Below are 26,028 nucleotides of genomic sequence, written 5' to 3'. Positions count from 1 at the left end.
CTTCAGGGTGGATATAGCTCGCTAGCAGCCTCGCACCGAGGACCTATCCACATCATCATTTACCCAGAATGCTTTGCGTGTAAATAAAATGGCTCCGTCCGTGTAATATATTTTTAAACTTCGTATGTACAATTTGCATGCTTTATATTAAAGCTTCACAACAAACGTATATTTATTTTCTTTCCAAAAGAGCAGAAAAAGGTGCTTCAGTGTTTCTTGTTGCTCCCTTAATAACGCGCATGGCTATTCTAACAGTTCGTTATTATAATTTGTTGTTTCCATCAGCACTGCTGGAGAGAAAAGTTTTTATTCTCRAATCTGAAAACGTCTCCATGAATAAATGCGTCACGTTTCCTCAGCAGTGGCTCCTGGACTGACAGGGACATTGATACATTGAGGTTTTTGGGGTGTTATTTAGAGAAAGGATGAAGAAAATCACCACATTTGTCGCAGCTCTGAGTCTCTTTTAGCCTGCAGAGAGATCTACGGAAAGAATGAGCATCTTCGTGTTTATTTGAAGCAAAAGCTTCATATCMTGTTTGTTCCATCTCTACTTTATTATGTACCTACAATGTAAACAATACAACAATTAACCATAAAACATGCAAACAGGYTCATGTTCAGGTTCTCAGTTCATGACTGATTAAATTACAGAAAGTGAACAAAATATTCTCATTTTTACATWATGTGAATTATTGTTTGCTGTGGAAATAAAGCAATGAGATTTTATGCATTTTTTTGCCCCCTGCAGCCATTTCTTCCACAATCAAAATAAAAACAATACCGTCTGCTTCCACTGTCTCCACACCTGCAGCATGCAGAGCTCAGCCTTTTGTTTGTTCCTCTTGTGGACACGAGTGCACTCAGAACACATGCAGGCCGGGCTGCACCCCCCACTAAAATAGCTGAAGTGGAATTTTAATTGGACGCCTGCATTCAGTCTAACGACGTATTATTCAAAATTGTTCTGTTGCACTCTTCGTTTTGTCCCCGAGGGACAAATTTACAGGTTGAACACAAACCGGTGCTGAATAAAAGGTTCACATAGAATAACTCAGCGTTAATTCAAATGGCGCCGTTTTGAGTTTACTCCAGCAGTTTTCCAAATGTGTTGTTCTGGAGTGCAGGTACGCACTCAACGTAAGCAAAGCTGAGTCGTGACTGACCTACATTAGYCCGGCCACAGGAAAACAATGTTCAATATTGAGTTCCATCATGTGATTTATCACCYGTCTACTAACAGTTTATCACTTTAATCATTCGTTTCCATTATTTGCTTAATTTTCCTCCATAAACTGAGAGTGAAAGAGGTTTTCCTGGATGTTTGGTWTCATTAAAACGGATAAAAATGAGTTTCCTGATGGCTAATTCCTCTAATTCTATAACGATATGACAGAGCAGGGGCCCTGGATTTGTTGTGTAATGATGTTAGGATGTAATGTGAAGTGATAAGMGAGGAAGAGGAGGAGGAGAGGTTGGTGAATAAAAAGCTGTGGGTCAGAAGGGCCAGCAGAGGGAGGGATGTTCTGGAGACCCCYGAGGTCAGGAGGTCAGCAGACTGTGGGTGTCTGGAAAAGGCTTCATATTTGTTTCATTTTGATGCCTCATATTAAAATGTACTGAATTAAATGTTTTATTTTATTGAAAAAAAAAAACCCACAACTAGAGTAAAAGTCTCAATATATATTAAAACCTGTAGTTTTTTTAAAAGGCTGGTTAAAGTGATCTTAAACCTTTTCCTAACTACATAAAAAATGTGAGTTATTAGCACCAGAGAGAAGAAATGGTGTTAAAAAAAAAAACACCTACCTGACAAACATTATAATCCCAACTTTGGCGATATCATCCCGGATAACTTTCCACGAGTCTTTAATCATCTGGATGTGCTCCTGGCTGGGGTGGGCAGCATCCTCCTCTCGGTCCTTCTGGGAAAACTCCGATTTAGCGGCCAGACCTGATATTGCGCAGCCCATTCTTCATCTGAAACAAAGAAAAAGAAAATAAAAAAGAAAGGAGGACAAAAAAAACAAAGGTTGATGAGAAAACGAGCCGGTGTGAGCGTCAGGGTCTGTCTCCCTCCTCTGGTGGAAAATCACAAACCTGCTTCAAGTTAAAGCAGACAGAGAGCTTCTGCTTCATTGGCTCAAAAATAAAACTAAGACGTGTCTGATGGAAGCAGATGTGAGGGAGAGCTGCGGCTTTTATTTTGAAAAGCCATCACGCTCGTTCCTGGTTCCGGTCGGTGCGTTTGACGCTGACTTTACGAAGCTTTTCAAATTAAAACGGGTTAAACTGGGACGACAAGTGTAAAAATGAAATGTAAGGAGAAAAAAAAACATGTTTTCCATTATTTAGCTCACTTTTTGAGTGTTAAAATTTTCCACTAATATTTTATTATTTTGCTCACTGTTCTTACATTTAGCCAATTTTTACTAAATGTTAAATTTAAATGTTAAAAAATATTAAATATCAAATCCTAAATGTTAAAGTTATTGAAGTTAAATGTTGAAGTTGAGGTATTTTGGAATGGAAAGTAGCCGTTGCTCTATGATGTCATCATCCTGTGACAATAGCCATCACTAACGCTTCAACACTAATTAATTAATCAAATCAGAAAATCTTTTCAGGACCCCCACCTTGATGTTTCAGGACCCCACTATTCATTCATTCATTCATTCATTCAGTCATTCATTCATTCATTCATTCTAATATTATGTAAATGGCACTGCATATAATATACAATAACATTAACATAAATGGATAACACAATGAAGCATAAAGCTTATTTCCAGTGTGGTCCAGCACATAATCATCACACAAAACCACTTACACACAAATAACACAAAATACTAATAATAAATATAATCATCTGATTCTTGCCTGACTAGCCTTTGATAGAGGCTTGTATGCAGTAACCTGAATATACTCTGGTAACTNACAACAATACCCCAGTATAATGAAAAGAGGATTTTCTAAACCTTGTTCCAACTGATTGTTGATTTCTTACTGGTTCAAACTGTTGAGATGAGTAGTTTGGAGCTTGTTTACAAAGCAATGAAGAAGATTATAGACTACTTTATTGATTAAGCTGTAGCTCACATGGTAGCATTCCAACCTGTTGTGCTCCAATGTGTGCGTGAGTTCCTACATTTAATAGATATATTATCACTTTGTTCTGAGTATGTTGTAACTTAGTTTTATAGTGTTTACTTAGTCTGGAATACCAGAATGTGCAAGCATAGTCAAAGTGACAGAGCTAATGCTGACACAAGCATTTTTTTGTTTTGTTTTTAGGTTGACATGTCCAGCTTGTCTTAAGCTTGGCATTTGCCTTTTTAAAAACATTTTCTGCTATCTCTGTCCCAGATRAGTCGCCTCCACATCGTACTTGGATACTATTCTTTTGGCGAAGTTTGTATTTAGAGGGCCCAGCAGGGGTCCTGACCCCAACTTTGGGGACCACTTTAAAGGAGAGCATATCGCCTGCTTCTCTCCTCGCCAGTTATATTCACTGATGAGGTCTGACAGTCTCACCAGATATGTCTTGTTGTTCAGGTGATATTTTGCTAACAGACAAACAAACACACAGGTAACAACATAATGATTTTGGCAGCGAACAACAAAATGCTAACAAATTTGCCTTTTTTTATTGTCAGTTTACGAGGGAATAGGATTAGGGCCAAAGTAGTTTAAAGTTTAAAGTCAGAATTCAGATTTTTCTTTTTCTTTTTTTAATTTTTGCTCTAATCCCACTCTGTAGTTTGATGTTAATCTTATTGCACAAATTTTGGYTATTTTCTGTTATAAATTGTGAATCTCTAAACTGTCAAACTGTAAAGGAAGAATTTTCTTTTCACATTATAAAACAAGAAGAATAATATGGCTGAATATTTTTGGAGAACCAAAAAAAAAAAAAAAAAAAAGCAGGGATACAGAGGAGTTCGGATGATTTGAGCTCTAAGATCAGACTAAATTAAAATAATTGACATCTCGTTACAAGCAGTGATAAATATCTACTTATCAAATCTTGTCACATTAATGAGCAGACACAATCTTACGGAAGCAGCTAMAAAACTCTGTAAAATTTAATCGATGACAACGAAGCACGAGAAGAGCTGATTGTCTTCAGAAATTTAAGCCGCTTCAAAATGTTTCCAAAGAACGGCTTGTGAGATTAACTGAAACATCACGTTTCGCAGATGTTCAGTGTTTACCAGACTGATCTCCTCAAACATCATGTTTGAGAAGGTTTATCCTAATTTTATAAAATCCAGCACCAACAGACTGTAAACAAATAAGCTTCAAAATATCAGAAAGTTCTGAAAAGCAAGAAAAAGTAAATGAACATTAGGCCAAAACCTGAGTCTGGTCGTTCTTAATGTTTGTATTTTTATTGAAAATATGAGAAGCTGCACATATGAAACAAATGCACATTCAGCTACTAAAATGTAACAAACGAGTTGCCGAGTCCAGTTTCCACAACCCAAATGTACAGTTTTATAAATAATCTTTAAGAAAATATACAACCTGTCCATAAAAATAAAGCTCCAGTGACGTGTGCAACTGTTTTCCAAGCAGCTTAAGAAAAAATGTGGAAGCAGATTTTCGTTGTCCGTCTGCATCAGCACCATCTTTGGTGTCTCAACAGCAAAGCTCTCAGATTCTCCTGAAACCCTTAAAGAATTATTCACAACTGTGCTTCTGTGACTGTAATGATAAAAGCAGTCGACAGAGGATTTAAGATTTAAAAAGTGTCTAAGTTTTGATACAGGAGGCTTTATGTTTTTACATAAAGACAAATCGTTATTGTGCACAATTTTAAAAGGGAGGATACTTTCCTTCTTACCAGGAGCATCCATGTTTTGTTACACAGGTGTTTTGTTACCCACTACTTCCTGCGTCTTCATGCAGACAGTAATTAGTGTTTTTTTGAGGGGAAACAATTTCAGAATAAATATTTAAAAAATCATCAGTTGACCGYCTAAAGTCTCCTGATATTAAAACATCATCAGCTCGAGCCTAAACTCTGGAACTTCTCTCGTAAACTTTTCACGCGAAAACTTTCTGAGGACAAGACGCCGTCCCGTAGCAGACTGTCCTCGCTTTGGACTTTGCAAACAGGAGCGCAGGTCCGCACGGGTTCCTGGAGGTTCTGCACTTCGTGGAGGGGCAGAGACCCGATGACGTGGTCCACAGAGCTCCACCGGCAGAGCGAAGGACGCGTCTGGTGCTGAGGCCAGTCCTCTGACACCCGACACCTGTCCTCGTACGGAGGCTTCCTGCAGAGGGCCGTCCGGTCTGTCTGAGCGCTGTGAAGCTCCGAGGAGCTGCTGTACTTCTGAGAGCAACCGTCACACCTGGTCCTGCAGAGTCCGTTGGAGACCGTGCAAACGCAGGCGGSTTTCAGAGAGCGGGACTTGTCCGTGTATTTGGAACGCAGCTCCTGAACGTCCGGCCAGAGGAAGGTCTCWGACAGAGGACTCTGAGGGGACGTTACTGTGCTCTGGGAGCTGGGTGTGGAGCTRGGAGTCTGGACTGGACTCGGAGAAACGCCTTCATGTATGACTTCGTGTTCACACGCAGGCAAAGGTAATCTCAGGTTGGGTTTACCTGCACACAGACAGATTAACAGATTTATTTTCATTTATAAACAGATCTTTGGATCTTTTGAACCATATTTACCTTTTTTTCTCATCTCCTGGTGGACAGCAGGGACACTCCTGAGGCCGTCCAGACTGGCTGGTAGTCGGGTCCTCTGCCGGACCAGAGGCCTGTTGTTTCTGATGCGCTGGCTGTACTGACGGGCCAGCTGGAACACCTTGTTTTTCACCTTCCCTTCATCTACGCTGGTTCTGAACTTAATGATCTTGGGCAGGCGGTTTGGGCTGAAATGATTGTCGTCCTCTAACTCACGGGTCCTGCACGGTTTAGAGTCCTGATCGGATCCTCCCTCCACTGCGGAGGAACTCGTGTTCGTTGAGGACACGTCGGAGGCGRGGCTCACCTCAGACTCTTCTAAAAGAGGCGGTTGCCGATTCTGAGTAACTGCTAATCTGGAATCACTAAGTTTGTCTCCTGCAGCCKGCCTGACGTCCTCCTCTTCAGCTTCCATAACCTCCCAAACCTTCAGCATGTCGGACGAGGGACGGAACTTTTCTTCCGCTGCGCAGGCGTCCGCAGCGCCGGCCTCGGTTTGGAACGAAGCGGTCGTTTTGTTTTTTTCCAAGCCGGGCAGGTCGAACACGGACCAGGAAGTGGGTCTGTTTCGAGAGAGCTCTTTCCTGTGGACCGGGTTCTCCGGGGGAACGCTGTTCAGCTGCCGGCTCAGCTGTCTCACCAAGCCGGCTGGAATGTAGGACAGGCTTTCGCGACGCTTGACGCTGAAGTCGGCGTCTTGGTGCTCGGCGTGCTCGTAGTACCGTCTGATTTTGTGGATGAGGAGGCGGTCTTTTTTAGAGAGCGTGGACCTGGGTTCTCCTTCGCCCAGGTCGGCTGACAGATTGTTCTCCGGGCGTCCCTGCGGCTCAGACAGAGAGGCGGCCATCGTCTCCTCCTCCAAACCCGTGCAGGCCGAGGGGATCTGAAAGACGTCGTTATCTACTGGTGGTGAAGGGCTGACGAGGGAACCGCGGTCCTCAGAAACGTAGCTGCACCGTCGGGACAGGCGGTCCATGAAGTGCTCGGCAATCACGCTCGCCTGGTCCAACACAGAAGGCGGCAAGATGCTTTTATTTTTACTGGAAAGCACCACTTCCTCCTCCTCTGAGAGCTCGCTGTTCGTCAGAGCACTCGTCTCCTCGACTTGGAGGCCAGAGGAATCGCTCCCTCCCTCCTCCTCTCCAGTTTCTCTGGAGGTATCTAGAGAGTCTGGTGGTTCAGTTTCTTGTTTGGAGGYGCCTGTTGGAAACTGGGGACTTTGGGAGTAATACACCTCCAGCTGGTGACTCTTGTCTTCTTGTGGGAGGCAGTCTGGATGGCTCAGCTCCTGCACACTGACCTGGAACAAGAGAGTAATTGTAAAGTGGAACATGAAGAGAAAAGACACGTTTTATTAGCTAAGTAAGCTAAATGGTCCTTTTTGAAGTAATCTTGGCAGTTCAGGCTGAAGAGTCCACAATTTATGCTGCATTTGTTTTATTTTATTACAGTGACCCTTGCCTGTCTAACAAATAGGCTGAAAAAAAAAAACAGGGACGCCATTTCCAGTCTGTTTTTACTGATCCATAAATTCCTTGGTGAGTTCAGGTGCTCCTTTACAAGCATTCATCTTGCTGCCGTCACCCGGCCTCGCCGTTAATCTAAATTTATGTCGAGGTGTTGCCTGCTGGTCTGGACTGTCTGCACATGGCACACAGTGCACCTTGGAGCTGTTCGGTGTAGATAAGGTCAGGAACAGCAAAACCTGCTCAGCATCGATGCAGGAGCTGGTCTCTGAATCAAATGCTGCCTTTCTCAGAAGCAGGAGTGCTGATTACTGCACAATACACAGAAGGTGCTTTAATTTTACAAGATACTACCTGATACTACCAGTACAAGATGCAGGCAGGATTCAGACCAACGTGATCACAATAAAAGGCATCTATTTGGTTGGAACCCAACTTTTAAAATCTAATATAGATTTGATTCTGGTGTATGGGATAAATCTTGTACCAGCAGGAATTGAATCTGAATGTGCATAATTTTAAATTGATGCATTGGTTTGAAAATGAATTTCACTAAACTGAAACTGAATTTAATGGTTTGAAACTGATTAACTTTACCTACAGAAAGTATTACATTTACATCACATCATGAATCAGTCAGCAGCAGCATCTGATCAATATGTGATGTGATGTAAATGCTACATTTTCTACATACATATAGGTAAAATAAATCACTGAAATAAAATAACTTGCTCTGTTTTTGTCACTTTTACAGTGGATTGCATCAACTCCATTACACACAGAAGGGAAGCTTCACTGAAGTGAAAAGTAAATCCGTGGATCTGTGTTTGATTACTCTGCCTGGCTTTCTCAAGGACCAGGATGTGCGACACAAAAATCTGAATTTTGGAACTGAAAGTGAAAGTAGTCAAACTGAATTTTTAATAAACCAAAATACAGTTTCAAAGCAAATTAATTCAGATACAAAACTTTTTAATTTAGTTTCAATTTTGTCAAATTCATTTTCAAGCCAACGCATTCAATTTCAAATTATGCACATACAGATTCAATCTGAGCAATTCAAATTCAATTCCTGCTGGCACAACTTTTAACCCATACAGGTGGCTCTCATATTAGGAGATAATAGGAAAAAAAGTGAAAGAGTTTCCCTTAAATTCTACAGCAGTTTCAAAATAGGYTTGGTAATTGTGAGGGTAGAAGGGTGCTTGTTAATAACGTGAATGAATGAACAATATATCAGGCATTAAAAATAATACCTGTGTGCAGAGAGTGTCTTTCATAACAACGTCCCTTTTGTCTTCCTCCTGTCGGCAGGTTTTCACCTCCTCTGGTGCAGTTTTTAACTCAGAACTGCTGCTTTTCTCATTATCCTAAACAAATAAAACATGACATTAAACTGAAGCATTTATAGTTAACATATTACAGATTAACCGTAAAACTCACATTAAATAAATATTCAATTTGTATTCAAGCCTCTTCAAAAATACAAGCTAAACATAAAAGTCTTCCTTGTTAAACAATGTTTATTCATTCACCTACTGCTAAAAACAATTAACACTGACAAAGACATGAAAATTCAGAGGGGAAATGTTCTGTAATATGATTATCAAAGAGTAAAAAGCTCCTGCTTTTCTAATGATATTTAATTAGAAGACTACATTAACCTTTGAAATCAAACAACATTTAAAACAGAGCCACTGGTTCTCATGCAAATGCAGGCGTGGTCCCAGCAGCGTAAGCTTCAACATCTATCATGTTCCAAAAGCACAATTAATAACTGCAGCAAAGAGCAACAACCCAAAAGAAATATGAATACAAAATGTGACAACCAGAACTCAGAAGTACTCTAACCCAGTACGTGCAGGAGTTTTCAGTTAAAACGGTCGTGCACTTCAGCAGAATTAATTCATGCAGAAATGGCAGCAGCTGTTAAGATTAAAGGTAAGACAGAGGAAAAAAAAGGTGGGGAAGAATGAGTGTCAGTGTGGGAGAAATAAGGGTGCATCAGTGTTGGTGAGCCAGAAGAAGGGAGCAGGAAATGGGAAAGCGTGTGTCAGAAACCCTCACCGTTGTGAAATGAGCAGGAAGCAAAGCCCTGGCTCTATAGTGCCAGCAGGAGATGGCTGCTAGCACTGAGCTGGCAAAGTCAGCTACCTGGTCGCCTTCCATCAGTACATCTTCCTTGCAACTCTCCCCCTCCTGCTCCAATCCCACCTCACTGGGTGAAGAGGGCAGTTTAGGGTCACTTTCAGCTGAATTCAGCTGCTCCAGAGAGTCGCCCCTGGGAATAAAGTCCTCCACACACAGCCTCTCACTCTCGGGATCGCCTAGACTGGAGGCCAGTGTACTTACACTGGTGGCTGGCTGGAGGGAGCACCTGTCTCCCAGCAGGGCACCCTCACTGTCTGCATGCTGTAGCATGAAGTCACAGACATGTGATGTGTTATTGCAGGGCTCGTGTTAAAGACATGTAGTGACTGAAGCACTGTGTGTGTCAGCAGCTGCAGCTCTGGGTGAGATAAGATTTACTGCAAGATCAGAAAACCTAAAGTTTGCCCTGCAATGATTGAACTTCTTGTTTTAGATATTTTAATAAATCGAGCCTTCAGATTTGTTCTGTGGAAAGTTTTATAAACAATTATCTTACCTGTTGTAGATGGCTCTTTGAACAACCTCAGTTTGTTGAAACAGTTTATTTCAGAGCTGACTGATGAATTATTCTGCGAGACTAAGTAGACATCTGCAATCTCAGAACAACTCTAACCTCAACAACTTATTAGTCCTTGCAAACCTAATTTTATAAACATTCACAGTCAGTTTTGCACCCTGTGGTTCTTTACAGAACTTTATGGTCGTTTGCAAAGCGCCTAAAGCAGGACTATCAGCTAGCTGTAACACTTTGGAGAATATCATAATATTCCTCCTAAAATAACCCTGTAAAGTTGCATTTAAGTGAAGTGCAAATAAACATTGAACAGTGGAGTCTGTCTTGGTTTTACCTGTGTCACACAGGTAAAACCACTATTGAGATAATTTTGTCTTCTGTACGTTTTTCGACATTAACTTGTTCCACAACTTTTGTGCCATTTCAAAAATTCATACTGTATATCAAAATGTTCAGCTCATTTATGCAAAGGGTGCTATGATTTTTGATAATTTGGCCATATATNATATTAGGAGATAATAGGAAAAAAAGTGAAAGAGTTTCCCTTAAATTCTACAGCAGTTTCAAAATAGGCTTGGTAATTGTGAGGGTAGAAGGGTGCTTGTTAATAACGTGAATGAATGAACAATATATCAGGCATTAAAAATAATACCTGTGTGCAGAGAGTGTCTTTCATAACAACGTCCCTTTTGTCTTCCTCCTGTCGGCAGGTTTTCACCTCCTCTGGTGCAGTTTTTAACTCAGAACTGCTGCTTTTCTCATTATCCTAAACAAATAAAACATGACATTAAACTGAAGCATTTATAGTTAACATATTACAGATTAACCGTAAAACTCACATTAAATAAATATTCAATTTGTATTCAAGCCTCTTCAAAAATACAAGCTAAACATAAAAGTCTTCCTTGTTAAACAATGTTTATTCATTCACCTACTGCTAAAAACAATTAACACTGACAAAGACATGAAAATTCAGAGGGGAAATGTTCTGTAATATGATTATCAAAGAGTAAAAAGCTCCTGCTTTTCTAATGATATTTAATTAGAAGACTACATTAACCTTTGAAATCAAACAACATTTAAAACAGAGCCACTGGTTCTCATGCAAATGCAGGCGTGGTCCCAGCAGCGTAAGCTTCAACATCTATCATGTTCCAAAAGCACAATTAATAACTGCAGCAAAGAGCAACAACCCAAAAGAAATATGAATACAAAATGTGACAACCAGAACTCAGAAGTACTCTAACCCAGTACGTGCAGGAGTTTTCAGTTAAAACGGTCGTGCACTTCAGCAGAATTAATTCATGCAGAAATGGCAGCAGCTGTTAAGATTAAAGGTAAGACAGAGGAAAAAAAAGGTGGGGAAGAATGAGTGTCAGTGTGGGAGAAATAAGGGTGCATCAGTGTTGGTGAGCCAGAAGAAGGGAGCAGGAAATGGGAAAGCGTGTGTCAGAAACCCTCACCGTTGTGAAATGAGCAGGAAGCAAAGCCCTGGCTCTATAGTGCCAGCAGGAGATGGCTGCTAGCACTGAGCTGGCAAAGTCAGCTACCTGGTCGCCTTCCATCAGTACATCTTCCTTGCAACTCTCCCCCTCCTGCTCCAATCCCACCTCACTGGGTGAAGAGGGCAGTTTAGGGTCACTTTCAGCTGAATTCAGCTGCTCCAGAGAGTCGCCCCTGGGAATAAAGTCCTCCACACACAGCCTCTCACTCTCGGGATCGCCTAGACTGGAGGCCAGTGTACTTACACTGGTGGCTGGCTGGAGGGAGCACCTGTCTCCCAGCAGGGCACCCTCACTGTCTGCATGCTGTAGCATGAAGTCACAGACATGTGATGTGTTATTGCAGGGCTCGTGTTAAAGACATGTAGTGACTGAAGCACTGTGTGTGTCAGCAGCTGCAGCTCTGGGTGAGATAAGATTTACTGCAAGATCAGAAAACCTAAAGTTTGCCCTGCAATGAYTGAACTTCTTGTTTTAGATATTTTAATAAATCGAGCCTTCAGATATGTTCTGTGGAAAGTTTATAAACAATTATCTTACCTGTTGTAGATGGCTCTTTGAACAACCTCAGTTTGTTGAAACAGTTTATTTCAGAGCTGACTGATGAATTATTCTGCGAGACTAAGTRGACATCTGCAATCTCAGAACAACTCTAACCTCAACAACTTATTAGTCCTTGCAAACCTAATTTTATAAACATTCACAGTCAGTTTTGCACCCTGTGGTTCTTTACAGAACTTTATGGTCGTTTGCAAAGCGCCTAAAGCAGGACTATCAGCTAGCTGTAACACTTTGGAGAATATCATAATATTCCTCCTAAAATAACCCTGTAAAGTTGCATTTAAGTGAAGTGCAAATAAACATTGAACAGTGGAGTCTGTCTTGGTTTTACCTGTGTCACACAGGTAAAACCACTATTGAGATAATTTTGTCTTCTGTACGTTTTTCGACATTAACTTGTTCCACAACTTTTGTGCCATTTCAAAAATTCATACTGTATATCAAAATGTTCAGCTCATTTATGCAAAGGGTGCTATGATTTTTGATAATTTGGCCATATATGCTTTTTCAGCTATTTCACTTTTTTAGCCACTTTTATGCCCCTGAAAATTAATGTAGCTGTTTTCAACATCGTATAAATCATTTAAAATGTTTCTAAATCTTTCCAGCACCTTACACATTTTGTTCTGATTCTGTTCTGTTTCACTTTCTTGTGCTAATTTAGCAAACTTTTTTGCTTATTTTAGCTTTTTTATGTTATTTCAGCTAAAATTTTGCCTTTTTTGCTATTCTTCTGCTTTTTTTTTTCAAAAGTTTTTTGTAATTTTTTGCTACTATTTATGCTTCTTACAGATGTTTTCAGCTATWATCAGCTATTTGCTGCAAATTTAGCTAATGTTCTGCTGTTATAAGCTAAAGTTATCTTTTTAAGCTAAATACACATTTTTTAAAGCTATTAACTTATTTAGCTAATTTCAGGAAACATTGGCTCCTTATGCTAATTAAAGCATTTCGAGCTACATTTTAGCTGTTTTGCTGACAATTTCAGCTGTTTTAGTTAGCCATTGTCCTACAAATTGTCACTTTTTGTAATTTTATGCATTTTTTCTGCTAATTTAAAATTATTTACAAAACTTTCACATTCTGGGTGTTAATTACAACTTGTAGCTGCTAACTTTAGCTTATTTTTATGCCAACTTTAGCTTTTTATGCTATTTTAGCTTTATATCTGCCTCTTTCTGCCATTCTTCTGCTTTTCTGTGCTTTTTTCTGTTATTTGTGCTATTTATGCTTTTTACATTTTTTTCTGCTACATTCAGCTATTTTAGCTTTTAGGTGTTTTCTGCTATTTCAACTATATTTTTTGCTCCTTTTTACTGTTTTTCTGCAAAGTTAGGCTTTTTTGTTTCTTTCAGCTATGCAAATTGAACTTGCATTAACACTGTTGCTATTAAACATTGTCAAGCTCATTATCAGCAGCTTTCAGCTCAAGTTTTCAGAAGCACTCACACTAGCATTTTCGCAGGAAATGCAATTCTCTAGTTGACTGAGGCGCTACCTCATCAGTCAGGTCAGAATTAAACTCTGTTTCTCCAAACTGAAGTCATTCCAAGAGCTACCCATCYACAACAAGTAATATAATCCTTGTTCAGGATATTTCCAGTTAGTTGCCACAACAAAAGACCTGAACTGTCCCTTTAAATGACTCAAAACTGAGTAAACCGTATCTCACCACAGCCCAGTGACTGCAAAAGCTTATTAAAGCTCAATAAAAGACCAGTTTGTATTTCCTTACCTTCAAAACAGCTGCATGTTGAGCAAAGACAGGAAGAGGCAGAGAGACAAAACAAATAAAAATGTCAATAACACTGAAAGAAACCATGCCCACRTCAAAAAATTATGTCCAACAATAACCTGAATATCCAGTATATTTTGTTAAATTACTGCCTCGACAAACGGGCAGATTTGAGTCTGCCTCAAACTGAAGGGAGGCCCTGTGATTAGGTAAATACCCATAAGAAGCATCTCGTTCTCAGAGGCTTAAACTGCACATGATGCAATTAGCCAGGAAGTGATGAACCTCTCCCTTACCCAGATGAGAAGGTTCGACATGRAATGGCTTCTTCATTACATTGTCTGGGAAATGGGTTCTGGACGGGGAGCGAGGGAGAACACGAGCGCAGAGGCTTTTCCTCTTGTAATGGATGAAACAGGAAGACGCACAGATCCCAGGAAAGGATGAATTTGACCAGCACAAAGGGCTCGTGCATGACAAAGCCTTGGACTAAAGTGGCATATGATTAACTTCATTATGGGCGAGGTGGAGAGGGGAGAGAACGTGTGCGTTCATTGATCTGTTTTCCAGGTGGCTTTGAAGAGGAACAAAGTGGAGGTTCAATGGATGCATGAAAAGCTCCTCTCCAGCAGCAACATAACAGTGGTGACTGGGAGKTGATGTACAACAGGACAGCAGCCAGGATGTGGATCAAACTAAAGCACCAGTAATTAATTTGCTGCTCTGTCAACCAAACTCACACTGAACATTCAGCAACAACCTCACAATGTACCAACCTTCTGTGCTCTTTATGATTTGTTTTACAGGTTCTGTAAAAAGAGAAATAAAACCTGATAAGTTGGTTTATTCTCAGATGTTTCTGAAGTTGTCGCTGTGTGAAGTGCTGGCAAACGAACGGGGTGATTTTACCAGATCTCCTCCTCCTGTTTCGTCCTCCAAGATGGAAGCTGTCACTTTGGCAGCACTCTGCTTTCATCGTCCTCTCAGGACTGTACTGGAACTTCCCCGCATCTGAGCAGTGGAGAGACAYGTCCTTCACTCTTAGAAACCATTTTCTCCACATGGGACATAAACTGATGCATCCTGACAAATTAACCGGCATTCCAAAGCCTCCACAGAACATCAGCAGCCATTTGCTTTTATTAGCAGCATCAGCGGTTGCTGTGGCAACAGTTAAATCGGTCCTGGCACAGCTAGAGATGCTCCATTAGTAACACTTACAGTTCAAATTGTCCACAGCGGCGTCCTTTGCCTTCAAAGAAAGAAACGCGTTTAAATTAAAGATTCGTCTTCAGAGGCCAAAATAAATCCCAGAAATGATTCGTAAAGAATGATTTTTACCTTCTGTGGTAAAATTGTGTTGTGATTCTCGAGAATGAGCCTCTTAATGTGATGGGACCAGAGGCGCTTCTCTTCCACTGACTTTGCCTGAGAAAAAGAGGCAGTTCTCAGTAWTTACCACTGAAAAACTTGCATTAATAACATATTCAGAGGAAAATAAAACACTGGTTCTTAGCAGCTTTAGAAAAAGAAAACAACGTTGACATYCTGTGAGAATATAAACATTCATATAAGGCTAACGGTCTGAGACCACATGTGACAACATTCCTGTTGTGTGTTTTTATTGAATCTAATGTCAAAGTGATTAAAAAGCTAATTTCACACTAAAAGCTCAGTTTTAATGTATATTAATATCTGTCTATAACGTACACCGGATCTTCTTTTACTTTTTTTAAGTTTTGAAGTCTTTAACATGTGTGTAGCCTGATTAAATGTCTTAAAAAAATTAAAATGAGAGGTCGGTGCATGCCTGTAACTCACTTTAGTAAAAGAAAACATTAAATTCAGTACACACATCAACTCTAAATCACTGTTTCACTGTGTTTGATGCCCTCTGGGCCTCGTTTGCCCTTTCATAAGCAGTCAGTGATATAAATCTGTGGAATTATTTAATAATCAAGATTTTTTTCCACCTCGTCATCCAACTAAATCAGGGCTATTCATCTAAATTGCTCCGGGGTCCACGGTTACTGAGCCTGGAGGGCCGGACATCCGAAGAGGATGGGGGGAGGAGGAGGGGGGTGTTGCCCATTAATGGTAGATTTAACACTGCAGCATGCAACACAACTAGTATTATTATCGTTTACCTTTTAAATTGATCTTGCAGCACTGAAACATCATTTTTTTTTTAAATTTACAAATTATTTGAAATCATTTTTTATATTAAATTAAGTAAAAATAAATTGGGGGGCGTGGCCCGCAGGCCGCCAGTTGAATAAAGCTGAACTAAATGATCAGGACTCATCTTCAGCTGTCCTCAGAAACTACAGATAGCAGCTTCAACCTTAAACCTTAAGTTATTCGTTAAGAAAATTGAGCTTCCTAATGAAATTTATTTCATAATGAGGAAAAATATGATTTTTTGATAATCTGTTCTCTTTTAATTTGTAAAATAGAGATCTGAATTTAGCAGCTGAAGTGACAAAGGTTTGACAGAGTGCATCGTGAATCATTCTGAGTTTCTTTTATCCATGATCTGATGCGGAGAGAATGCCGCTTTGCTCAAAATAACACATCTTTAACAAATTAACAGTATTTGTTGATTTTGAAATGTTGTGAAATCTTGAATTCCTCCCTTATCATGCTACAGTTTCTAAAAAGTCTAACAATTTATTATTATTTTTTTACCTCAGGCTTTTTGAGTTCCCTGTAAGGCAGTAATATGACTTAAATATGATCAAACTGCACCGTGCTGCAGCACATAAAAGCCAGGCTGCAGTTACCTGCACTGTATGTGGCTGTTTGGGTCGTTTGAAATGGATAACACTGAAGAGCAGAGGATCCTTGGCATTGTCCAGCAGCATCAAGGTGGAACACTGCAATGAGAGAGGTAATGAATAGTGTCGTCTGTTGATCCGACAGCAACGTATTGATCTTAAAACTACTCGTCACACTGAATAATCCTACCAATATGTGATTCTTGTAGACATAGCTTTCCCCTCGTTTCTTGGTAATAAGCAGCATTTTTTCGAAGAGAAAAAGTGTGCGGGTGTTTTTCGCCCTCAGCACATGAAAGGTGCCCTCCAGAACCAGCTCTCCAAAGGTGGTCAGGTCACAACCCTTCCAGTTGATCAGAAGAGACTGAATCTCCTGTGTGAAAGCACCAATAAACACTTTCAGCCATGTTTTCTTAGTGCAACCATCATTAATACTACAGAACACAGGCATTAGACACCAATACACCTTTTTCTAKAAAGAAAACCAGGAAAGTAACCAGGCAATAGGAAGATTTGAGATTAAACAAAGAAATTGTTAGAAGGCTCAAAAAACGGGAGATTTTTGTTTTTACTTGAGAGCAATAGTGGACTTTTCTTGAGCAAAAATATCAAAACAAAAGATAAAAAATAAAAAGTACACAACATAACTCCTCATCTTTTGACTTGTTTGTATTGTTTAGTTTAACAACCCTGTACAAATGAGCACAGACTTGCTCATGTGTTGCCACACTATAAAAAAATGACATAAATTTGTTTGTTTTGTGTGTTTTGCTGTTTTATAGGACCTGCACTCTGACGGCGTGCTCATGTTTCCTCTTCATGTCGTTGATGTACCAGGCCACTCCTGTCATGGTGTCTATAGCCTCCTGAACAACCTCACATCCCTCCTCATCCGGGTCATAGTGCTTTGCAATTTCCTTTAAAAGGAGATGTGGACAATTAACAAGATCATTATTAACTAATTTAGCCAAACAGAATCAGTCTATATGTGCACTACTTGTCTTTTATGAGCAACAAACARCAAGTGACAAGTTATTTAAAATGACACTAGTTTGTTATGGTCCAGGAGACATAAAAACCAGGAAAGATTGTTTTTGGAGCTCTGTACCTGAAGGAGCAGGTGATATTTCAGGATTCTCTGAACCGGCTTTAGCAGGTAGGAGCCCAAAGGAAGAGAACGTTTCAGTGCAGCCTGACGATCCCTGAAGAACTTGGCCAAAGTTTTACTCCTCATGCAGTCGGTCAGGGATGCAACCGAGCTGCAAACAACAAATCGAACATCACACACACATGCTGACAACATTGCTAACAAAATAAGAACGTTTGCAGAGCAACTTACTTAGGATAGTTATTGCAATACTGGGTGTAGATTTCAAAGTATTCACTCTGAGGGAAAAACCAACCGGGCATCATTAGTGAGCAGTTTTGACAAACTTATATAGCTTGGATGAAGTACATATTGGTAGTTTTACTCACTTTATTTACAAAACACTGAGCGATAGCCACAGGGTCGTTCTCACACATGTCCAAACACTGCAGCAGYTCACTAAAATTAAACAAAAACGTAAAGGTTTAACAGTAATACATCAGACCAGGAAAAAAATAAGGTAGCAAGGATTAGTAATAACCCCAAAATAAATCTACACTAATCATTTTTCTATGGGACTATGAGGTTTTTAATTGCTTTTAGTAAAATCACCAGCAGAGGGCACCACACACCTGTAAAACAACAGCTTTTGCTCTTGTCATAAAATAAGTTTAGGAAATTGTCACAGTTTAACTTTAAAAACAAGCTTTATTCAAAATCGATCAAACTAAAACCTCTGAAAGCCAAACAAAAACAACAACAACAAAAGATCTTTTCAAACTAAGGCCAGTCAGGCTCGACTGAAACAARCTATAAACAAACGTGTTGACATTTATTCATCTGGTGTTGAGATTCATTATCAGCCTTATTTACAGCTGTGGGAGAAGAAAATGCAGTAAAGAAAAGCAATTCTAGGATGGAAGCATTAAAGTTTTAATTCATAAAACTCAAACTGTTGAATTGTCGATATTATGAAGCAAGTGATTATTTAAAGCATGTAAATGAATTAAAGCAGTTTAAGTAAAAGAACAGCCTGTACTCTACATGGTACTTGTCTGTACATAGGACTGATATATACATAAATTCCTTTGGGTGGCCTCCTTTACAAAAACTCTGTTGCAATCATAAGCAAACACTGAGTGTTTTTACCTGCTGATATAAGCATTTCCTCATAGAAACAAGCAAAAATAATAATAATAAAAAAGATTCCTTCCAGGAAAATGACAGTCTTTGGATCTTTTAATTCAATAAGATGTCAATTTACTTTCTCAAACTTGCGTACTTTGCAAAATGTCATTAAGAAATAGATAAAATCTTTTCGATTTGAGCCTCAGGGCTATCTGATAAGCTCCACATTACAAGAGTGGCTGCTTAATGTGAGAAGAGGCGAGAACATCAGTGTGTATTTTGGCAACCTGCACGTTTAGCAACAGGCGCTTGCTGACATACGATGATGAAATGCAAAACCAGCTGCCCCAACACTTTCTACGCCTTTTAGATCATCTGCAACACTTTCCTGTGGTGATTGTCAACCACTTTTATCTCTCTGCATCAACCTTGAGTCACTCAACAAAAATGCAAGTTAGATAAGAGCAGCCAGGCATCGTCCATGTTTTAATTTCACAATAAGCAACATTTCATACTACTGACACATCAAAGTGAACTAAAAACATTGCTTACAGCACAAAAACGCCTCAGTCTTAGAAGATACTGGAAACAGTAAATATACTCATCAATATTTGATTTAATGATTTACCTGTTGAACTCATAGATGTCCTCTATGTTCCCAAATAAGGCGCACACTTGCTCAGGCTGGATAGGAAGGTCACCCGCATCGATAATGTGTGCCAAATAGTCCTGGGAAAAGAAAAAAAAAGAGAGAGAGATTCAAACCACAGTGGTTAAATATTGCACAGGCAATTTTAGATTCCTGCCAGCAGAGAGAGCATGTAACAACAAAAACATATTCTGACTCCAGTTGAGCTGTTTATCCACAGCTGATACAGCTTTAGAAACACAATCTAAATCCGATTTTTTAAAAAGACAGGTGTTGAATTCAGAAGAYCTTTGTTTTCCCACAGGAAAAGATAATTAATCTAGTTTGTCATACTTAAAAGATCCTTTTAAGGGAGAAAACAGGGGATTTCAGATGTGGAGATACAAATATTTAAAAATGCCAACATCTGGATGTTACCCTCACGGTCCTACACCATTACACACTCACATGGCATACAAACAACACCAAATAAAGAAGCAGGTTCAAGAGGGACAAACACACAAGCAGCGGCTAAATAAACAGTACACCAGTAAATACCTTGCACACACACGCAACCTCCCAAATATTGTACTGGAAACACACTTTACGAAGCCTGCGAGTCAGCCAGATTAAAAGTAATCACATCCCATTACAGAATGAACTCCAGCTGAAAGTCTCCAAAAAACAAAAGTCGCCCCCAAAGTGTTACACTAAACATATGTGACCTTCAGCGTGCTGAGATTTAACATATTTGGTGTCTTCTAGTGCTACAAGCTGTTCTTTATTACAGCACAGGCAGGGCTTGTTTTGATGCTGTAACACTGATACAGGTATTATAAATCATTTTTAAGAGTTTTAAAAAAAAAATCATACGGAGTAAAAAAGATTGACGGACTGTCTCTAAACAGAACAAGAACCAGCAACGACTGCCTCGTTTAAAAAAAATGCTGCGCGTGATTACTCGGGGTGTGTTCATCCATGTGAAATCAGCTGGGGTCAAACGGCTCCAATCTGGACAGAAAGTTGAGCGCGAGTAAAAACACTGACAGCACTAACAGCTGCTCATGAGATCAGTGCCAGGACCAAGAATGAAGATTGGAGTTAGCTTCTTAAACAAAATAATACCAAACTGAAGGAAAACTTTCACATGTCTCCGACAGATCTAAGCCCGAGCGTGAAATTAGCTGAATCAAAATGATGGAAGCCAGGCTGTAACCATAAAGAGACAGTACTCTGTTGTTTTCCCACACTTTAGCCTGTAGAAATCCCACTTCCACCACTTTAATCTGTGTTTTTACTTCAGTTGGCAGACAGACGGTGGTGTTTATGTTGGCTGGAGGAACCTGAGAGTCCAGGCGAGGCTGGGGTCTACTGTGACCAAGGCCAGACCATGCTGTGCTGCTGCTCCTGTCAACCAAAAGAGTCCTAGAAGTGTCTGACAGGAGCTAGTCGTTACTCAAACAGGATCCAGGGCAGCACACCCTCCCACGGCAAATGTTAGACGCCAGAGCAGTCTGAGGCGAGGCGAAGTGAGGAGGGGTTCTAGCTGCTTTACTGCCAGTCAGTCACAGAAATGCCTCACATGTTAAAGCCATTCCTCTCTTCAGACTCTGAGTGCTCCTACGTCTTTGCAAGACAGAATAAAGACGGACGGTAATAGGGGCTTAAAAGTCTGGAAGCAATCACTATAAGAAGTGACCTGCAAAAAAATAATTAAAGAAAAGATGATCACAGACAGAGAAATTCATGTAGAGATACTCCTGAACAAAGTCCCTTTGTGTCCAAATACCCTTAAGCCCAGGTTAGCCTGTAAACTTTCACTGCACTGTAAATACACAGAGTTTACATAAAGAGCATGCACATCATAATATGCTCCACAACTTTCATCTCTAAGAACTGGAAATCCGTAAAAGCAAGCAGCTGCCAGACGTCTGGTATAAATTTTTTTTTGTCAACTGGGCAAATTGTTGTAGAAAGCAGGAAAATCATGATGGACACTTGAAGGAAAAAGAGAAAATCCACTGGTTGTTCCAAAAGACTAACTTTTATTCACAAACAGCTGCTTGGAACACAGAGGACGTTATTTGGTTTCAAGGGACTGTGTAAAATCACTGTTGGTTTCTGGCTTTTTTAATTCAGTATATAAGGTCTAATGAGCAGTGCAGACATTATGTCATAGGAACCCGTTAGTCCAAGTCAAAAGTGATCATTAAATGCACGGAATCACTGTTTCACTATAATACAAAACATTTGGCTCACTGTGAAAGCTTTGGAGTGGAAATAATGTACAAGCCTGGCATCCCAAGTAGGGGTCCCTGCAGTATGTACGGAGAGTTTCCTGGTTTGTGGGCGGAGTTTGTCCTAACTGTGATTGGCAGATTACTTTGTTGTGGGCGGAGTTTTTCATAACCTTGATTGGCAAAGTTCCTGGTGTGGGATACGACAGGTGAAGCCACAGCATGGTTAATTTTATATTTTACAGCAGGGATCACCAACACGGACCCCGCGTGCGACTGCGTGTCTGCGGGTCGATGGCGTTCAGCAGCGCAGCAACGAGCTAATGTAATGTACCTCAACTTTTTAAAAAAGTACCCAGAGTCCTGTGTGAACTCAAAACACCGTAAGTCCAGGCAGAATGAGCTGCTGGTCTACAAGTCATGCTGGACTCACACACCGAGCTGAGCCCAGATTTAAAATGTGGTAAATAAATTATTTTCAGTGACTGAGAGGAAGTTTTTTGACAGTTGCATGTTTTTAACTGTTGTCTTTTATAGCTACGAGAGTTAGAGTTCTTCTAGAGTTCTAATGATTATTAGAAAGGGTTTGATTTGAGGTTTTTACTAGGGGTCGACTGATACATTGGCCCGGCCAATATTTTTGGCAGATATTTGCATTTTTTCCTTGTATCGGCCGATAAGTTCATGCATTTGGCCGATATGTTCTTTTGATTACACTGTGCTGGTTTTATTGGACTTAACTTCAGCGTTTGACACTGTGGATCACTCTTATCTACAGACAGAGATAATTTTGGTATTTCTGGCTCGGTTTTAAACTGGTTCACCTCTTATTTATCTGAACGGTCTTTTACTGTTTTTATGAATCAGGTTTACTCTGATGTTGCACTGCTGTCTTGTGGGGTACCCCAAGGTTCAGTTTTGGGTCCAATCCTCTTTTTAATGTACCGGTACCCTTTAGGAGGTATTTTAAAATGTTACAGTAATGTGTCCTACCATCTGTATGCTGATGACATACAGTTGTTCTGTTCCTTTCGACCCTCTGAGTTCTTCAAACTATCTGACCTCAGTTACTGTCAGAAGTCAAAATATGGCTGAACAACAACTACCTGCAGTTAAATGCAAACAAGACTGAAACTCTTATTATTGCCCCTGATGATAAAATCCCTGTAATCAGGCAGTACCTTGATTTTTTAACTCCTTCAGTGAAAAATAGTCTCAGGAATCTGGGTGTTGTCTTTGATAGTTATATGTCTTTTGACGGCCATTGTAAAATTTTTGTTCGTAACTGTTTTTATCATTTAAGGAACATTTCAAAGCTGAGATCTTTTGTGTCACAGAAGGAACTAGAGATGGTTGTTCAYGCTTTTATTTCTTCTCGTTTAAATTACTGCAACAGTCTTTTTACATGTCTAAACAAATCCTCCTTGACTCGGCTTCAGTCTGTGAACGCTGCAGCGAGGTTATTAACAAAGACACACAGGAGAGCCCACATTACACCTGTTTTAGCCTCTCTGCACTGGCTCCCTGTGACTTTGAGGAGTCATTTTAAACTTTTAGTTTTAACTTTCAGAGCACTTCATGGTCAGGCCCCCAAATACATACTGGACCTTCTGAAGCCTCTCTGTCCATCCAGGACTTTGAGGTCTTCTGATCAAATGCTGCCGGTGGTCCCTCGAACCCATTATAAAACCCGTGGAGACAAAGCTTTTCAGGTGGTGGCCCCGAGGCTCTGGAACGCTCTCCCTCTGTCCCTTCGTTGCTCAGATTCTACTGACTCTTTTAAGAAACATCTTTAGACATTTTTATTCAGACAGGCTTTTAGTTAAGTGCTTTTTATTGTGTTTTACTTGTTATCTGTTTTATTGTTTGTAATTATTTTTGCTTTCTGTGAAGCACTTTGTGATGTTTGTCTGTGAAAGGTGCTATAGAAATAAAGTTTACTTACTTACTTATTACGCGAGCGCATGTATTGAGCTGCCGTCTACCATAAACATATAAACCAGGCAGACGCCGCTCATATCACGTTTGGTCTGACCGCAGTATAAAAGTCGTGATGCAGGTTTTTCGTCATACATTTCAAACTGTGATCTAAAGCTTGTTGTTARCGTCAGCTGGTTTAAAWGCAGTTTTTGCCCAGTGTAAAAAAAAGGGCGCAGGCTGAAGCAGAGCTGTGTGTGAAGTCCTCACAAAGATAGCAAGATGTTTGTGTGTGCGTCCCTCTCCTTTTCTTTGTGTTCCTCTGACAGTTTTCTTTAGGCATGTTGCTGTTTTTGCATAAAATGCTGGGATATTAAAACATTTTATTTTATGTAATACAAAGATACCAATTTGATTAATATACTAATGAAAACAAAATATGTAGCACTAGATAAAATAAATGTTTAGTTTTTTTTTCTTTTAAGACATGGCTGAAAAAAGAAATTCTGTGTGGCAGCACTTCACTCAGCCTACAAACAGACAAGGCTCAGTTAATAAATGTTTCTTTTTTGTTTAAATTGAGACTTGTGTAACATTTGTTATTCTTATTTTTATCATGTTAATGGAGGAAGAAAAAGCAGTACTGGCTTCAAGAATCGGCCCAAAAAAAAAAAAAAAATTGGCTGCACGTATCTGCGCATCAGTTAGACAGATGTCAAAATAATCGGTAYTGGAATTGGCCAAAAAAACCTGTATCGGTCAATCTCTAGTTTTTACTGATAATATTTTCTTTTAAACTTGTTACAGAAGAAGCAGATTTATTTTGAATAAACATTACAAACATGTTCATTCCTACAAAAATGTCAAACATATTTACAAAATACACTAAAATGAATCAGTTTAGCATAAAATAATGTTTTATAATAAAATGTCTGCTTCCTGCTATGAAGAAAAAATCCTTCATCCATTCTGTCCTTGTTCCTAACCAGGGTGGGGGCTGGAGCCTGTCCTAGCTGCCTTTGGGTGAAGGCAGGGGACACCTGGACAGGTCTCCATTTCATCAGAGACACAAAGACAAACAACCAGCCACACTCTCAGTCACACCTAGAGCTCCAAAAGTGATTCAAACTGAGAATTATGGACTCAGCTGCTGCACAGAGCTATGATCAATTATCATCAATAATAATTTATTACAATAAATTATTATTGATGATCATCACGAGAAGTCTTTAACATTAAGATTTCATCAGGCAGTCAAATATTCACATATGTGTAAATGTATTACAATAATGAAAAGGTTAGTCGTGCAAAATTATGCTTACACAATCCATGCAAATTTATGTCGTCCCCCAGCCCCAAGACCAATTCCCTATAGGAAACACTGTTGTCACTACCTTGACTGGCATAGTTCCTGGTGTGTGCAGAGGTTGTCCTAAATCTTATTGGTGAAGTTTGGAAYATAGACAGAGGTTCTTAGGTGGGTGGAGTTTAGCAAAACCACGATTGGTTGAAATGAATTGTCTTGTGAGGAAAGTTGATAATGGTAAAAGTAAAATTATTGTAAACGTAAATATAAATTATTGATTGTCCATTTATAATTTAAAACAGAACAATGTCTCAAATAAAAATAATCAACATTTAAACAGAATTTACTGACTTCAAATTTGGWGTGACTAGTACCTTCCTGTCTGAAGTTATGATTAATATTTATATTTAAACGTATATGGGTGCTTTCTGGACGATTCAACTGAGCTAAATGCTACCCTCCCCCTCAGCGTTCATCCAATTGTTATGGCTTCAGTTCCACCACTCATGTCTTTGACAAACTCCTCCCACAAAACAAGAAACTCCCACTTAGTGACAGCAGTGACCCCCTTCTCTGACAACCACTCACCTCCACGATGCTGCGCAGGTCTCTGACATACATGCGCTCTGTCTCAATGATCTCCATGACCACACGGTCCACATAGGTCAGCTTCGGGTTGGGCGCCATGGCGTCCGTGACAACAGGCGAAGCGTTGATGTGAGGTGAAATACCGCTTGCCGTCCTGCCGGTAGTGACGTTGTTGTTGTTCCACTGATTGTTGATCACATCGACCTCKAGCTGTTCCCGCCAGTGACCACAAAAACCTTCAGAGACTGGACTCTGATTTCCAGCCTGCTTTCTGTTGCCTTCAGCTGGGCTCAGCTCCAGATCTATGTCCTCCTCACCTGGTATGGGAGGTGTGGTAGAAGATGAAAGGGCCACTGTGCTTCCAAAGAGGCTTTGACTGTCTCGAGATGAACCAGAAGACAAGGTGGACACCARGCTCACTGGACGCTCATCCTCTCTGTCCAGCGGCTCTGCAGAAACCTGACTGTAATAATCAGGGCACAGATCTTCATTATCCTGGACATGATTGCCGGTGGAGAGAGGTGAGGACAACTGAGGAGATTCTAAGAACAGAAGAGAGSACAGAATTAGAAAGTGTACAGAAAAAAATACTACCAAMAAACAGGTAACCCCTTTAACTCAAATCAAATACTGTAGATAACTGGGTTAAAGCAGACACACTTATACAGCGGGTAAAATAAGTATTGAACACGTCACCATTTTTCTCAGTAAACATATTACTAGAGGTGCTAATG

At 40.0% G+C, this 26,028-nt stretch overlaps 3 protein-coding genes across 6 annotated transcripts in view; all 3 read right to left on the bottom strand.

The window, feature by feature from the left end:
- The window catches only part of xgb (x globin), a gene marked incomplete at its 3' end in the record, with an annotated part of 12,447 nt that extends 10,344 nt beyond the window's left edge, over positions 1 to 2,103 (bottom strand). Inside the window, 1 exon segment of the mRNA XM_014011780.1 lies at positions 1,810 to 2,103. Coding sequence (XP_013867234.1) covers positions 1,810 to 1,973 — 164 coding nt within the window. The 5' untranslated portion in view covers positions 1,974 to 2,103.
- A 2,261-nt stretch (positions 2,104 to 4,364) lies between these two features.
- Positions 4,365 to 9,600, bottom strand: LOC106519880 (pleckstrin homology domain-containing family G member 3). 2 transcript variants are annotated; one of them, XM_014011732.1, is made up of 4 exons: positions 9,231 to 9,600; positions 8,420 to 8,533; positions 5,683 to 6,997; positions 4,365 to 5,610 (listed from the first exon to the last, which is right to left on the bottom strand). In XM_014011732.1, exons 1-4 carry the CDS (start codon positions 9,582 to 9,584, stop codon positions 5,009 to 5,011), a joined length of 2,385 nt encoding a protein of 794 aa, XP_013867186.1. In that variant the 5' UTR covers positions 9,585 to 9,600; the 3' UTR covers positions 4,365 to 5,008. The 2 variants fall into 2 exon arrangements, with proteins under 2 accessions (XP_013867186.1, XP_013867195.1); XM_014011741.1 differs by having other exon boundaries at positions 9,318 to 9,599.
- Positions 9,601 to 10,417: 817 nt separating this feature from the next.
- The window catches only part of LOC106519896 (pleckstrin homology domain-containing family G member 3), a 35,811-nt gene continuing 20,200 nt past the window's right edge, over positions 10,418 to 26,028 (bottom strand). Inside the window, exons 3-17 of one of the 3 annotated variants that reach the window (XM_014011753.1) lie at positions 25,295 to 25,836; positions 19,247 to 19,347; positions 17,880 to 17,949; positions 17,743 to 17,789; positions 17,512 to 17,662; positions 17,189 to 17,320; positions 16,594 to 16,776; positions 16,410 to 16,502; positions 14,968 to 15,054; positions 14,848 to 14,878; positions 14,536 to 14,637; positions 14,403 to 14,435; positions 13,627 to 13,637; positions 11,292 to 11,636; positions 10,418 to 10,594 (exon numbers count right to left, since the gene is read on the bottom strand). In XM_014011753.1, coding sequence (XP_013867207.1) covers positions 10,433 to 10,594; positions 11,292 to 11,636; positions 13,627 to 13,637; positions 14,403 to 14,435; positions 14,536 to 14,637; positions 14,848 to 14,878; positions 14,968 to 15,054; positions 16,410 to 16,502; positions 16,594 to 16,776; positions 17,189 to 17,320; positions 17,512 to 17,662; positions 17,743 to 17,789; positions 17,880 to 17,949; positions 19,247 to 19,347; positions 25,295 to 25,836 — 2,090 coding nt within the window. In that variant the 3' untranslated portion in view covers positions 10,418 to 10,432. The remainder of the gene's footprint in view (positions 10,595 to 11,291; positions 11,637 to 13,626; positions 13,638 to 14,402; positions 14,436 to 14,535; positions 14,638 to 14,847; positions 14,879 to 14,967; positions 15,055 to 16,409; positions 16,503 to 16,593; positions 16,777 to 17,188; positions 17,321 to 17,511; positions 17,663 to 17,742; positions 17,790 to 17,879; positions 17,950 to 19,246; positions 19,348 to 25,294; positions 25,837 to 26,028) is intronic. The other 2 variants (XM_014011761.1, XM_014011769.1) reach the window with 2 other exon arrangements.

Source organism: Austrofundulus limnaeus, unplaced genomic scaffold (genome assembly GCF_001266775.1).
Source record: "Austrofundulus limnaeus strain Quisiro unplaced genomic scaffold, Austrofundulus_limnaeus-1.0 Scaffold2, whole genome shotgun sequence".
Classification (NCBI taxonomy): Eukaryota; Metazoa; Chordata; class Actinopteri; order Cyprinodontiformes; family Rivulidae; genus Austrofundulus; species Austrofundulus limnaeus.
This window is presented reverse-complemented; position numbering and strand designations above follow the sequence as displayed.